Raw genomic sequence first — 15,701 nt, forward strand, 5'->3', positions numbered from 1 at the left:
TTTCTAAACTTTATTTCAGCATACTGTACTATGTTTTATTTCGACATGATATATTATCACTTATTTCAACAAACCATATTATCACTTTATTCGACCATATTATCACTTTATTCGACATGCCATACTTTGACATTTTCGGCATGTTTTTTCAACACACTATATTATCACTTTTTTGAGACGCTATATACCTTGACTTTTTCATGTCTTGTTTTGAACATATATTATGAGTTTTTTCAACATACAACTTTTTTCGACATGCTATATTAGCACTTTTAAGTTTTTTGTTGGACATATACTATTTTTTTCCCTGACATCACTTTTTATGACAGGCTATATTTTCACTTCATGTTTTTTTTTGACAAAAAAAAGACAGTATAATAGTTAAGTGAAAAATGTCCCTTTTAGTTTCTCAAAAGATGAACGAAGAAAATGATCGCCTGATTAACTGATAATTAACATCATGGTTAACTGCAGCCATAAATAACAGTAAAAGTAATCATTTAATTCTCACGGTTCAAGCACAAACAGCAATCCCTTTGTATTGCTGCAATACCAAAAAAAACATGTTTACAACAAAAAGGCAGTTCCAGACATTTGTAAACATGATACAATTTATTAAGTATATTTTTTATAAATTTCTAATTTTACATATTTTTCCCAGCTGTTTACATAATACAGTTAGATCTAAATGCAGCCCAACATTTACAGGCTATATACAACTTAAACTTTCTCCATAGGGAAAACACACAAGTATATCGTTGCTTCTTCAAGTATCTGAATCCCTGTTCATTTGTACACATTTTGTTTTGCTACAATATGATTTGTTCAATATCATTTGCATAAAATGAGGGTGAAAAAAGCATTACTTTATCTCTAAAATGAAGAGTCCCTGCTTTAATCATATTGCATCAGAACAAAATAAAAAACAATTACGGGGAGAATACTTTCCACAGTTAATATCAAGGTGGGTCGAGGTCTGTGTAGTCGCCGCCCCCTGATATACACCACTGTACATGGTCCCAGTTGAAAAAAACAAACTATATTGTCAAATACCAATTAGTCTGAACATAAAAAGCTATTCTCCAGATGAAACAAGCAACAGTAAATCTTAAAAATACAAAATCAGTATTAAATGTTACACTTTACATACACAAGATACTTTAAAGTAATCGCATATTTCTTTTTTTAAAAAAGGGGAGGGCTTAACTTCTGATGAGTGCACGACTCCACATCCTTTCATAGATCAGTACATTCAGATTAAACAAGGAGGAACTCCGCATGTTGCTGTTCTAGCAAGTGCTACGCTAAACCGCTGCTCGTTGAGACTATAGAAATGTTCACAGTGCTAGCTTTGGAAAAGGAAAAAAAAAAAAAAAAACACACACACTGGTTGGATTTATGCCAGCTGTTGAGATCACTTTCCAAACGCGTTATGAATGACAGAGCTTCAACTCTTGAGCTAAACAATCCAACATTCCTACTACAACTTTGTCGAAGGCCGCAAAGCACGACAGACGGCACCGCTATATGGCTCCTTGCTTTCAAGATCATCACTAATCGACACAGTCATGGCATGCTTTCACAGCATGCAAACACACATCCTACTACCATTTGCCTTGCAAGACAGCAAAGAAACACACTTAACTACATTTGATGGACCTTTTTTTTCTTTTTTCTTACGTATTCACATTCAAAACTTCTGAACACTCAACTCCCCCCCCTCACCTTGTAAGCATCAGAGTTTGTATCTCACACGTTTAGTATTTAAACACACTACTGTGCTGCGTTTACATTTAGGGGGCATCTAAAACGGATTATTTGGCAGAAATATATATATAAAAAAAAAAAAAAATTAGCAGCTGTGACAAAAACATAACTTCATCCTTGAACTTGTGAACAGCCGCCAGTAAGTTTGAAGGACAAATACTACAGATAAGTAACAATTTGAGAGTCCAACACTAAAAACCAAACCCTGACAAAACGGCATATTCTTTTAATTTAAGTGGCTGTTGTTTTAATGATATCCATCAGCATTATACTTAACTGGAAGTGTTTTTTTCTTTCCATTGTCACAGGGATAGTAGTATTAAATTGAACACAATCAGCCAGCAGGGCGTGCTATTGCTGTATGCACCCGTCACTGAGGGACTGCAGCTTCTGCTCAGGATGAAGTCCAGTCCGTGATTTCGCTCCAGCCCTGCAGCCGGTGAGCCTTCTGCTGGAGGAGGAGGAGCTCCTCTAAATCACATTCCCAACGTGCTGGTTATGGCGGGTCTAGCACTCTGATCCTACACGGTCACAGGCTTCACAACCCAGTGTAGCCTCTCGACTGCATGATCTACTGTTGGGGTTAAATCCGCAGCAGTCACAGTGATAACGGGGAGCCAGTACCTTTATGAACGCTGTAACAGGGCGCCGACACGGATACGGTACTTGCGTCGCAACGTTTTCCTCTATGAAGCAGTTTCTGCAAAAGCTCATGTGAAAATGAATGCTGCGACATTATCTGAGGGTCTAATCATCTGCCCATATATTGCCACACATACACACACACACACACACACACACACAACATGATGACTTTCAGTCATGTCCTAAATTCAAGATTTCAGGACACCGTGGTGGACTAGTATGGAAAGAGGTTTCGTTGAAGGAATGTTCCTGGCTTTATATCAGCAGCGATGCTTCTTGATGATTGTGAAACTCTGGATCAGAGGTGTCCAGCAGCTCTCCTGCCCTCACTTTGGGCTCGTCGGTGGCCTGGTCTGAGGCCTGTGGTTGCTCCCCTATCGAGGGGGAGTCTCCGTCTCCCAGCCTGGTGGTCCTGTTGGCCGCGTTCAAGCCAGCTTCAGAGTGCTGATGGGGAAGGAGGGCATGGTCACCATTGTCACGGGGTTGAGCACCGTCTGACCCACCAGCTGTGGGTGGTGGGTCACCATTTGGGCGCTCACTGCTGTCTGCTTGCCGACAATGGTGGCAGCTGGTTGGCTAGTCGCAGTGCCGTTCATGTGCGGGTGGGCGTGGTTCAGCGTGTGGGTGATGTGACCGACCATGGCCGACTGTGTGACAGCCACCGGTTGGGGGTAGAGGGCCGGTAGATGCTGGCTCAGGTGAGCCACCGGGTGCACGGTGATGTGGCCGATGGGTTGGTGGCCGGGGGCTAACTGGACACTGCTGGTGGTAGTAGTGGATGGAGCCAGGTGGGCGATGTGTTTATGACCCCCTCCCTGGATGACGTGGTTGACCGCTTGGATGACTGAGGGGTGAGACACTGAAGCGTGGGCAATGACTGTGGGGTGTAGGCTGGAGGCGGTCACCATATGCGTGTGGGTGGGGATCAAGGGCTGACCGGGGGCGATGCGTGTGCTGGATGTTGCGAGTGCCAGTGGGGCTGCAGGCTTGGACACCGGCTGATGAGGAGTCACCGTCAGCGGGTGCAGCTGAGGCTGGTGCAGGGGGACTTTGTGCTGGATGGAGATGTGTTGGGTGATGAAGGAGGTAGTGGCGGGTGTCGGGGTCTGAGTGGGTATTGCAGTCTTGTGCAGCTCAGGTTTCATGGTTTGAGGCACGGTGGGTAAGGCAGTCTGCGCTCTCGGCGCAGTCTCATCTTCCAGGTCATCCTCTATTATGTCTTCACCTTCTGCCACAGCAACAGATGAAATAATTAGATCAGTATTATCAGATGCAATGTGATTTCTGCCATTCATTTCATTTAACTAACACCTACATTTTTTTTAAAAAGCAGTTACAAATGCACATAGGATTAATTAAAATATATTCCTAATATTTACACTTATCCGACCCTGACTGTGAGTCATCTACCTGAGGCAGTTGAGGTGGAAGCCTGGTCCTCCTCCGGCTGTACCGTCTGTCGGAGGACACGGTCGATTTCAATCACATCCATCCACTGGCTCAGCTCGTTCTTCAGCTCTGCTAACCGCTGCTGTGTGGCTATCTTCTCTCTGGCCAGTCGCTCCATGTCGTGCTCGTACTCCTTTTCTTTCCGCTTCAACGTCTGAAAGAGAAAGCAGAAGATGGTCAAACTTAAAAATCATTAAAGGTTGTAAAATGAGTGACTCCATGACGGTGTGAGCTGCCAGTATATGTACAACTTGTCACTAGTTGTTTTTTTAAGAGTGCGATAGTCTTTGTAAAGCGTTGCTTTTGCTGACACCGTGTCAGAGAGGACGTGATTTAACTCCATGTTAATGTTTGACACCTTAGTTGATGGTTTTGCATCAGACTGTGGTATACTACTTTTGAAGCACTTGTACTTGTCTCGAGTATTTAAATTTTATAGAACTTTATACTTCATAACATTTCAGGGGGGAGTATTGTACGTTTAGTTAGTCATTTTGCAGAAACGGTTAAGTAATCGCAGACAATTCAACACAGGATTCAACACAGGGTGGCCTTAAGTTATCATTTTAATTAAACTAACAGCAACCAGTGGGTCCTAGAAAATGTACAACCCACTAAGGAAAATGAAGACTAGCATTAATGTTAATGCTGTCTTTATAGCGGAATATGGAATAGGTCGAAGAAATAAAAACCTGTGTGCAGGGAGCAAAATAACAGCGCTACAGAAGCACAGGGGCAGGGGGGGGGGGGGGGAGGGGCAGGAGGGAAGAAGGAAGGAGTGGAGAGACGAGTATGGAAAGTTGTAGGTGTTTCCAGGCAGCAGCTCTCTTGTGACCCAATTTCCTTTAACCCATCAGCTGACACAAAGCAAAACAAAGTGAGCTGGACTTCTCCGTACGCGGCAACAGGAGGAAGAGTTGGAGGAGGAAATGTACGAAGACTACATCGAACTTCACATGCAAATCAACAAAATGTTCAGCAACAACCTTAACTAGGCCAATTCCCAATTGAATAACTGCTGGCTACGGTTATACAGACAGCAGGATCGAGTTACGCCGTCGTGGGGGTTTGTGTTTTGAAACTGAACACTTCATATAATTTATTACATGTCAAGCTCAGGACGGTCAGAGTATCCGAACACAAGACTCCGGCCTCTGTGGGAGAGGCTCCGGGAAATGACACTGTGTGGAATCTGTTAGCAGTAATCTGATGACACGGGATCATAAAGCCATTTCCCCCCCAAGGCTGGAGTCCCCGTCAGTGTTCATGAGTGTATAAGTACATGTGCAAGTCATCTCGTGTTCACACGGGTTGAGGAAAGGGTGCATGTGTTGTGCTTGGCTCTATGTAGAAAGATTTCCATCAGCGTGGTCTGTGGCGTGGACGTCTACAGTACAATATACAGTGCGTAGTAAAAGGGGGACAAAAGTAAGGCCTTGTGTAATGCAGCACCTGTCTTTAGTCCTTATCCAGGATTAGAAAAACTCGGGCCAAGCGGTCTGTGCTTGGACTGCATCCCACTGGGGGTGTTTTCAGTCACACAAACACACAAACATGAACTCAGAGGAAGTCCGGTTCACATAGTCGTTTGGCAAAAGAGAATTAGAATAGAAGACACGAGAAGACCGTGATTGAGCCCAATTAAATCCACATTAATGAGACGTTTAATCTGGTTGTATATGTGAAGATTCCACTTTTAAATTATAGGCCAATACTGATGCGTACTGAGAGGAAAAACCAACTCTATACATCTGCAATAAAATAATATCTTATCAGTCTAGCTCTGCTTTAAGTACTGGTTTTATTAATATGAACAAACACCAAATTAGAATCAAAATGGTCTGCCATGCATCTCCTTATGAAAGTGGCCGAGTGCTTCTGGAAAGCCACAAGAATTCAAGGTTTTTTTCAAGTCTTTCTGAGTCACACACACACACACACACACACACACACACACAGATATTCAATCAATAAAGTTATTGTATTTCAGTTGAAGCCTGGAGAGCAGGACAACGCGATGCACATAAGGACACAGATGTGTATCTCAAGACCAGCCTTCAACAGCCGAGAAGAGCTGATGATTATCAGCACTTCAGCGAGAGAACACATCAACACTATCCTCAGTCTCAACAAACGATGCCCCCCCCCCCCCCCCACACACACATCTTTGGTGGTCATGGAAACAAGAGGAAAAACCTCCTATTGTTTCCTCTGTAACATAAAGGAACATGCACACCTTCAGGTGCCCAAAGGTGCCGTTTAGTTCTCTCCTAAAAAGTGTCTCAGCATGCACAGATTTCTTTCACAGCCGCCGGGTGTAATAAAAAGGAAAAAAGATGACTCCCATGGAGAATAGATTTTCTTTAAAACAACGCATCCATCTCAGAAAGGGCAGAATGAAATGGTATTAAGAGCGCAAGAAATATGGGTCACGTGGACAGCCTCCCTTTCACACTCATGTATAAGCTTTAACTGTGCACGCCACCAACTATGACTCACGGAGAGAAACGCTCCACAAACCCAGAGACCCACTGAACTCTCCCCGTTACAGTGCCGATGGTGGACGCAGCTAGTCTTGAGATTTACTATCTAAACCTGACAACCAAGTCCGTCTCAAGATGGATCCCACATCACCTTGTTAATCACGTCACCGGGCTGCCGAGTACCTTTTGTCTCTTCACACATGAGCCTCCGAAACTCCTCCGTCAACAGAGACGAGGCCCGACCTCGTCCTTATTTGACTGTGAAAATCTAGATCTGTACAGGGGCAGGGCTGCAGTATGTGTGTGTGTGTGTGTGTGTGTGTGTGTGTGTGTGTGTGGAAGGTAAACACCGCTCAAGCGCTGTCACAAGCAATGCGAGTGCTGAGCACATGGCCCCACAGAGAACGGAGGAGGGAGGGCGGCAGATAGCGGGGGATTGAAAGAGAGCAACGCAAGCTGTACTCACTGACTCACTTTTGCAGCAGACGGCACAAGGCTGGGTTTTTCTTAAAGGGCCAGCAGCACAGGAGGCCACGTTGCAGACACGCTGCACGGCCTGGATGACTGATCGGGCTTCTGCACAGGTCTTGTGACAGTGTGGTAACCATAAACCCCCAGTCTCACTGTGCCTTCAGGCTGCAACGGAGGACTTCACATGGTGCCCGAGTTCAACAATAACATGCTTGTCCGTGGAAAGAAAAAAAAGCTACTTTTGCACACTGCTCCTCGTGCGCACGCCTGTGCTGGTCATAACTGACCTAATTACCTCATTGTGGCTGAGGACCAGTCGATAGTCCAGACCGTGTACAAGTACACGAGTACTGTGAGACAACAAATCTGCACTACACTGTCACATGGCTGCTCTTATCGCATAAAAGACAACCCCGATGATCAAAATATTTTCCTTCTTTCCACAGAAAAATCATAATTTTCCAAGAGAGAAATACTATACATGCTTATGTGCCACAATGAGTAATTTACTTACAAAATTATACAAAACATATCTACCCTCCACCACTACTCTACATTAGGATTTTCCCCCACCAGACGGCACAACACGTTTCAAACTGGCATTGTGAGATAAGCAGTGGAGGAACAAGTTTAGTCAGCGACGAGGAAGGAAATGAAGCGCGCGCGGAGTAAACTGAGCCTCATGTTTACCGCTCCATGTTCCCTCCCTGCTGCTGGCAGCTAAAGCCCAGTGCAACAGCAAGCCCTGCCTGTTGCAGTGCTGGGGAAGGGGGTGGGGGGGGGGGGTGACGTCACGCAGCTCAGGCTAGCCATGTGCTTGCTGCTCATGTGGCCTTAAAAGCTCAGACAGGCAGGATGTAGGGAGGAAGGGAGGGGGAGGGGAGGAGCTCTTCATGCACCGAGGCTTATTTTTACAGCCGCAGCTTTCGCAGCACCACTACAGGCTCAGGGGAAAGCCTTCAGGAACAAGATGTAATACATTTTAACGTAAAAACCACGTTCAGCTCCGTTTACACGAAAACACAAAATCGGAAAAGAAAATGCTAAATCTATTTGCATGCAAGGTTCCTGGTCAATTAGCTGCTGAGTCATTTGGACTTGAAATGAAATGACGAAGTGAAACTGGAATCACGCGGCAGTGTTAACACCGCCATGATTGCACATATTCAAGTTGACACTTGAGATGGATGAACAAACAAGACAAATCCAATGTGATGCTGAGCCCGAAGCCTCACTTGAACTCAGTGTTTTTTTGTACGTGCACGGGGCTGCTTCTCTGCTGCCAAAACCAGAGGAGAGCGAGCGAGGACAGGAGTGTATGCAGGCAGGACACGCGTCTGCACCAGCCATGTCGAGAGGAAAGTGTGACCACGTGTTGTGTTTTGGCTTCCCATCACCTGAAGTTCCTTTCTTTCATATCCCTCGACAGGATAGAGGAAAGGAGAGGCAGGTCGTTCTGCCAGTCCAGCACAACACTTTTAAAGTGGTGTTGCTTCATCGCACAGAGAGAGGGGGGGGGGGGGGGGATTGGGTGACGAGCTCTGCACCCACGCTGTCCTAGTTTCTCTCAGTATCCACGCGCAGAGAGGAATAACCAGACTGCTGCTTGTCAGAGCATTAAAATCACAAGCACGCTGCTCTCTGCTAAATTTACCTTAGTAAACAGTTATATAATAATAGGAAATATGTACAGAGTTGGTTCTTTCATAGAGGCCTTAAAAGCTCATAACTAAGTAGGACTATCAGTGTGCACACACCAGATAGCCCATTACTACTGAGCATAACCAAATACGGACTTCATTAATCTGTAAGCCAAAACATCAAGCCCCAAGTCAACACAGGACAAATGGAAATACAACTAGAGACCATGTTGCGCGATCCATCGTAGAACGTGGCTTTCACTTAAGATTACAGTAACGCACCTGTATCGTGCACGATTGTGATGCGACAAAATCTAACGACAAATATAAACACCTGTCCAAAGCAGTCAAAGCCAGTTCTGTGGTAGTTCCCACACTTTGCCGTGATAACTCAAATATAGTCGCTGCTGGTGTTAAAATCAGTTCTATTAGCTTCTCTGCAATCCTAATAAGCACTGTGCACCCGGGACCATGTGATTTTAACAATGACAACCATTGTTAAATTACAACCCCTTGATGCCAGCTTGGGCCCATGGGTGAGCTTGTGTCTCGGATTTAAAACTGCCACCCTACAGCGTCTGTCTATAGGAGAAGAAGAGAGCCGCTCACACCATGACACACTCGACAGCACAGTCGGTCTGAAAGAGTCAAACTAGGCCAGCGGTGGACCTTTGCACCAGCTGTTTACAAGCAGGACAGACACGCGGTGAGTCATTGGTAGACAATGGCACATATTCTAAATATCAAACACAGCGGTGTGAATGAGGTTTGAGGTTCCACATTATAGAAGGATCCAAACATAGAAATACAAAAAGGCAGGAAATGCAAGAGAAAAGAAGAACATGACGTAATAAATAGGGAACGACGATTTTTAAAACGTCTTTGGTCAGACTGTTGGTAGTAAATGGTTATTTGGGACAAAGACTACACTTAAGAAGTCAACCTGACATCACTTATCTTGTACTCTGTGTGCTTCCAATTCCAGTTCATCCCTGAAAAAAGCACTTTAAACACAACAACAAGGACTGTTTTTGTGAAATATAAATTGTAAAAGGAGCATGGTTTGGTGGAATAAAATACACCCGTACGTCACCAGCTCTTCAAATTCAGAGCCGATTACGCAAACCCTGAAAATGACAGTTGTGATCGTGCTTATACTATAAGAAAAGGAGTCGTTTCCCTTTTTCTTATTTTTTAAACAAATGCTCCTCCTCTTGGAGAAGAGACTCTAGCTCATATTGCGGTGTGGCTTCAAAATCGTAAACGCATATCAACTTGTGCGAGCAAGTCTCGGCAACATCCACGAACACACATCGGACCGGCAACGTGTCATCCAGAGCGGGCTCTCACCGCCACGCCCCCCTTCAGGGGGAAATACAATCCTGAGCTTCTCCTTTCAACAAATAATATTGAGTTAATAACGCGATGCCGAACAGTTGCTGTGTAGTCGGTTGCACCAACATGACTCCAAAAGACACACTGATCTCAGATCTGTTCCACTGGCACGACCATGTCATGCTTCAAGGGGAAAGCTATAACCAAGAAAAGATTTGGATCATCGCCATGGCTGCGCTCCCTTTTTGGGAGAAAGAAACTGTCGCATATGGAGGGCAACAGGAAAACACGTCAAAAAGCTGTTGTGTAGCGGATTAACCGAGGCTTTGAGGCTCATAAATACAGTATAGCAGCATCAGCCAGTCAACAGTCAACACTTAGCTTAACTTGAGACAATCAAATATCTAAAGATGTCTGGACGAGATATATCCATCCGCTGTGTCGGAGGGGGGAAGAATGAAGAGACATGTACCGCCAATGCTCAAGTTCAGGGAATGTCGCGAAAAAATATGTAGAAAACAAATGTTTGTTTAAGAGATAAATGCATACGAACGTGTCAAAATTACAATCCGAACACACGTCAAATTGATGTGTTGATGCCTCTCGGATCCCTCAAAATGAGCCGATTTGATGTATTTGATGAATGCGGTACACAGGCCGAGGCTTCTAGGGCAAGTATAGGGTGAGTTGATGGATAAAATAAAGGTCTTTCATGGTATAGTTGTTCAGCTCTAGGTCTGTGCCGAACGCACAACAACCACTCTGTACCGGCAAACTAGACTCGTCTTACCTGGATGTATCTCAGCGCACTCCTCAGCACGCTCAGATTGGAGGTCTTCTTCTCGTCTATGTTTGGGATGTTCTTCTTCAGCGTCTCAAAGCACTCCTTCAAATGTGCTCGTCTGACAGACACAAAACAAAGAGAGCAGATTTGAGACGGCGGGAAATGGTTGAGCCACAACTTGGCTTCATTTCTATTAGCATATGATGCCCACAACAATATTTGCAATTGGTGTTCTTAACTTCTAAGCTCAGCATTGAAATTAAACTGCTACAAATAAAAAAAAAAAAAAGGCACCAGCCGGTTCCAGAGACAACACACTATGTAACTAGCACAATATTATTCAAAGGTAACAGTACAGATAAGCTCAGATTGCGCTCTCTTTTAGGAGGCCCTATGGTAGACAGGTTGAACCCACCTGTTTTTCTCAAGCTTGTTATGCACTTCTCTTGTGCCTGCCCTGTAAGAGCACAGATGAGAGCACAGTAAGAATTTGGTGTTTAAAAGGGCAATGTGACAAGAATAATCTAAATCAACCAAAGAAGAGTTTTCTTGTTGTTGTTTTCTTGCTAGCAGGTAGTTTGGTTACAATGTATCAAAAGATCAATAAATGTCAATAATGTAACAGCTCCACAAATGCTAACTTGTTGCTCGTTTCTCTCCATTTCAGATCATTACAAGGCGAATGTTTTGAGTGGTTTTAGGAGGCTACAGGTCAAATGTACGATACTTTATACATCTTATACACCGATAGACAAAAATTAACAGATCAAATAAAACAACCACCCTGTTGTAGTCCTATTTTATCATGTGAACAAGTCTATAGACGTACCCTCCCGGCCTCTTCTTGTCTAGCTGGCGGCCGTCGTCGGGAGGACTCCCCCGGCTGAGGGGCCCGTTCTGTAGAGGGGCCTGCTGGACGACGGGGCCCGGCTGAGGGAGTAAGGCGTGTTGCTGGGGCAGCGAGACGATGGAGCCGGGGTAGCGTTGAACCAGCTGCTGGTGCGTCTGCTGCTGGAGTTTAGTATTGTTGGTTTGGGCGACGAGCTGCTGTTGGTGGTGATGGTGGTGGTGGTGGTGGTTCTGTATCAGCTGCTTGTGGTTGGCGGTCAGCACAGAGGCCGGGTGGTCGGGTTTGGGTTGCGGAGAGCGCGGCAGAACGGCGGCGGCCGGAGGGGAGAGCGCGGCGACGGGCAGGGTGGGGGAGCCTGCAGGGTTGGGGGTGACCACTGGGATGGGGATGACGGTGATGGAGGGGGGAGGCAGAGAGGGGGGGACGGGCACCGGGCGGCACTCCTCCGCTTTAGAAACATTGTTGATGTGGATCGTCGAGTTGTAGGTCACGTCAGAGCGCCTCTGCTCCGCCAACCGCTCCAGGTGTAGCTTTTCCTTTAGTTCATCCTCTGTGGAAGAAAAACGAGGCAAAGTCATCACACCGGGGGGTGAAAACACCGACTCTGTGTCGGGTGAAGGAGCCGCCAGCAACAGCAAATAAGCTGCCGTGTGGTGGGAAGCTCTACTCACAGGGTCAAGTTTTCATAAGCGGACGAAAACCGAACGTCATCGTTTATTTGACATTACTGCTGTGGGACAGAATTGTCTGTGCTTCTTTGTTTAAGGCTCAATGTTTTAGATTTGAATGCATTTTTTGAGTCTTACTCAGCTGGACATCACTTCTGAAACGGCCAATGTAAGTAATCCCACATTTATGTTCAAATCTATTTTGCAGACCTCAGACATCTTTACAGAAAACATCAAATATTTTGAAAAATAATTGACTGATTTAACATTGCAACAAGTTTAAGTACCGATAAAATGGGACAAACTAACTAGTGTTAGTCATTTGGGTTAGGGTGAACTGTTAGTAAAAAATAAAAGTATATTATGTGATCGATACTACTCAACACTTCCCCGTGTGTGCAGTGAGTAGACCTCAGATTACAATCTGTCAGAATTGTATTAGTAAAGCAGTTAAGAGTTTAAAGTTGCCCTAAGGCTTGGCTCAACTATTACTAAAACAAATCTAAAGCATATATATATATATACACATGCATAGATGACTTTTTGCATAGATTACATAGTACTGCCCTTAAGAACAATTGAATGGCATCATATTCGAGTCCTACGTGTCACCATCTGCTGCACGTTTATGTTACGTTACCCTGAAACACATTTCCTTCAAAAGTACAACAAAGTAGAAAAAGAACAAGATGTTCTGATTACTGTGCCAGACATCTTTCATAAGACGTTGCGTGTCCTGTTATGAGAGACTGATCATTCAGATTGTGACGCAGAAACACACTAGGAGCGCCTTTTCCCTGAGAGTAAATGTACGAAGCACTTAGAAAAACAAGAGGATTTTCTATAGACATTATATAACTGCAGCACATAGAGAAACACTGGCCTACTTCTCTCCACACAGTGACCTGCTCTACAGTAGCAGAGAGGGGGGGGGGGGGGGGGGCTGCTCTCCCAATGCAGCATGGCGGGAGGAGCTGGGAGGAAGAGGAAACAGGAGCTCTCACTCTGAGCCTTTATGAATAGTACAAATGTCTCCGTAATAATAAAAAGCTGGAGAACTGCAGCCCTCTTTCCAGAATATGTCCTGCTTGCTAACGGAGTAGCATTTTAACTTTCTCACACACGCGTCTCCTTATTGTCTCCGGTGTGTACAGATTACAGTCCATGTGTGAGCGGGGTTTACTGTGGACACTCTGCTCTACAGGTGCTGTTAATGCAGCATGCTATGCTTCACTGGCACAGTTATGCTGGATTTAAATCATTCAATCAAGTTACTCACAAACATGTGATTTTTTTTTGTAAGAACCTCATTTTTCTAAAGCTAGTTCTGTCGTTTACGATGTGCAACGGTTACATTTTTAAGTGGGCGCAATAATGAAGAATAGAGCTTGTATTAATGTCACAGTGTGGAAAACATGAAGGTATTAAACCTTTGAAAAACATTTGTACCGTTCTTTGTGAAATGTAATAGGTAGTCATGTGTATTGTATAATATTTCCTGTTAGTATGTAGTGTTGAATTGGGGAAACACTGCACGTTTAGTCGTTAAGTTTGTCTTGTTGGTAATCAAACAGCACATTTTGTGTCTATCCCACCACTATAACACCGTTACACTGTTGTTTTGTGTTTGTTACATCTTTGCACTATTGTTTAGTTAGTTAATTTAATATTATATTTTATTGTCTATATTGTGCATTTTTACATTTAATATTTGTATTGCTTTGCTTCACCTGAACCTATAAATGCTGCTGTAGATTAATAACTGAATAAAGCATCTATCTAATCTAGTAGTAGTGACGCATCTTCTGCACAAACGATCTCTGGGAGGGGTAGCCCAGCACGCACGTGGTGAAAGGGGCGGGGCCAAACCCCCCCATGCTGTTAACATATGAAGGCGTGGCTGGTCGCCACACGTCATCGACAGACACCCAAAGCGCTCCAAAAGCGACTGAAAGGCCAGGGAGTTTATGTTGTATTATTATGTATTCATACAAGACACAACCGACCAGACTGAAACACGTACACGGTGTTTCAGCAGCACGACGCTGCATACGTTTACAGCGGGAATGATTTCAGGGATCAGATGCATGAAGGGGAAGCCTGAGAGACACTCGCCGTTAGGTCATCATGTAAAACGAGCTCGGCATTCCCTGCGCCACCGCCCTTCATCTCCGCATGTTTTGATCATTTGACTTTTAAATGTCTCGAAGCAGCGCGTGAACTGAAGTCAATTCATAAAATATACAGAGAAGCAAAAAAGAAAAGAACACCACAGAGAGGACTTGACGGTGCTGATGTGCAGCTTTATTGTTGTATTAACTGGGTCTATGCTGCAGCTTTCAATGCAGTAACCCCCGATACTGCAGCAGTGTGTTTATTATTAGCTATTGTGGACGCAGCTATGGTTCCAGGTGGAGACACAAGAGGAAACTAAATCATGCAACGCGTCTGCACACTATAACGAATATGAAAGCAAAAGTGAAATGTTCCTCTCGGTAGTCGGTCATATTCATATTGAAAAGCAAAGAACCCGTGATGTGCATTTTCGTGATGAGTTAATGAATGGCGCTTATAAAATCAGGGTTTGTCTATAACTCAGAAAATTAAACGAAAAAAATCCCTGAATTGTTGAGTATTTTACAACTGCGATCTCACAGGTACGGGTGTTGTATATATTTAGAATAAAATCCGACTTACCACGTGCTTTCTGTTGTTGCTGGGCTTGCAATTCCAGAAACTTGGCCGCTTCCAAAAGCGTTTCGATGCTCATTTCTGTCCAGTTACAAACACTCTGCGGCCGATTCTATTATGTTTAAAAGGCGACGAAGCAAATGCACTACGCGCCCTACAGGGAGAGGGAACAGACTAACGCTGGAGGGAAGAAAAAAGGGTAATCGGATACCCCCTCGGTAGGAACTCTACCACTTACGTAGAAGAGTTACAAACAAGATGGCGCTCAAAGTAGTAGGAACAAATAAGGTTTGTGAATCACGCACAAGCGTCTGTGACCGCCCACAGGACACGGACACGCTGCCATCCCTCAGAAAACACGGAACTACCGTGGACTGGATTAACGACAGTGTTGCAAAACTCCAAGCTCCAGCTACATGTGTAAACACGCACACGCGCACGCACGCACGCACGCACACACACACACACACACACACACACACAGTATAACGCGTGGTGCTCAACGCGTGATGCAGGAGGAAACGTAAAGAGACTTTGACAGCCGTGACTGCAGCTAATTTACATCTCATTGATGTATTGTTCAGAGGGAATTATTGTACTTTTTTACTCCACTATATTCATTTGATTACTTTTGTCACTTCGCAGATTTAAATTAATAATGCTAAATATAACAAATGCATTATGACGGTTACATTAATGGGTTGATTATTATCAAATCATATATAACACAACTCTGAAATGGGCCGTTCAGCATGAGTACTTATACTATACTTTTGTACTTTTACTTTACAATTGTATGCACGGCTGTCACTTGTAACAGAGTATTTCTACACTGTGGTAGTGCTACTTTAAGTAAAAGATTTGAGTACTTTTCTCACCATAGGGCAACATATTAAGGCAATAAGTGCAACGTCATTG

At 44.4% G+C, this 15,701-nt stretch overlaps 1 protein-coding gene across 2 annotated transcripts; it reads right to left on the reverse strand.

Annotated features, from left to right (window-relative positions):
- Window positions 1–599: 599 nt before the first annotated feature.
- mnta (MAX network transcriptional repressor a) lies at window positions 600–14,888 on the reverse strand. 2 transcript variants are annotated; one of them, XM_079166748.1, is made up of 6 exons: window positions 14,790–14,888; window positions 11,404–11,974; window positions 10,990–11,031; window positions 10,581–10,692; window positions 3,823–4,015; window positions 600–3,640 (listed from the first exon to the last, which is right to left on the reverse strand). In XM_079166748.1, the coding sequence occupies exons 1-6, from the start codon at window positions 14,860–14,862 to the stop codon at window positions 2,838–2,840; spliced, it is 1,794 nt and encodes a 597-aa protein (XP_079022874.1). In that variant the 5' UTR covers window positions 14,863–14,888; the 3' UTR covers window positions 600–2,837. The 2 variants fall into 2 exon arrangements, with proteins under 2 accessions (XP_079022874.1, XP_079022875.1); XM_079166749.1 differs by lacking the exon at window positions 10,990–11,031.
- Window positions 14,889–15,701: the final 813 nt, after the last annotated feature.

Source organism: Pholis gunnellus (genome assembly GCF_910591455.1).
Source record: "Pholis gunnellus genome assembly, chromosome: 9".
NCBI classification, from domain to species: domain Eukaryota; kingdom Metazoa; phylum Chordata; class Actinopteri; order Perciformes; family Pholidae; genus Pholis; species Pholis gunnellus.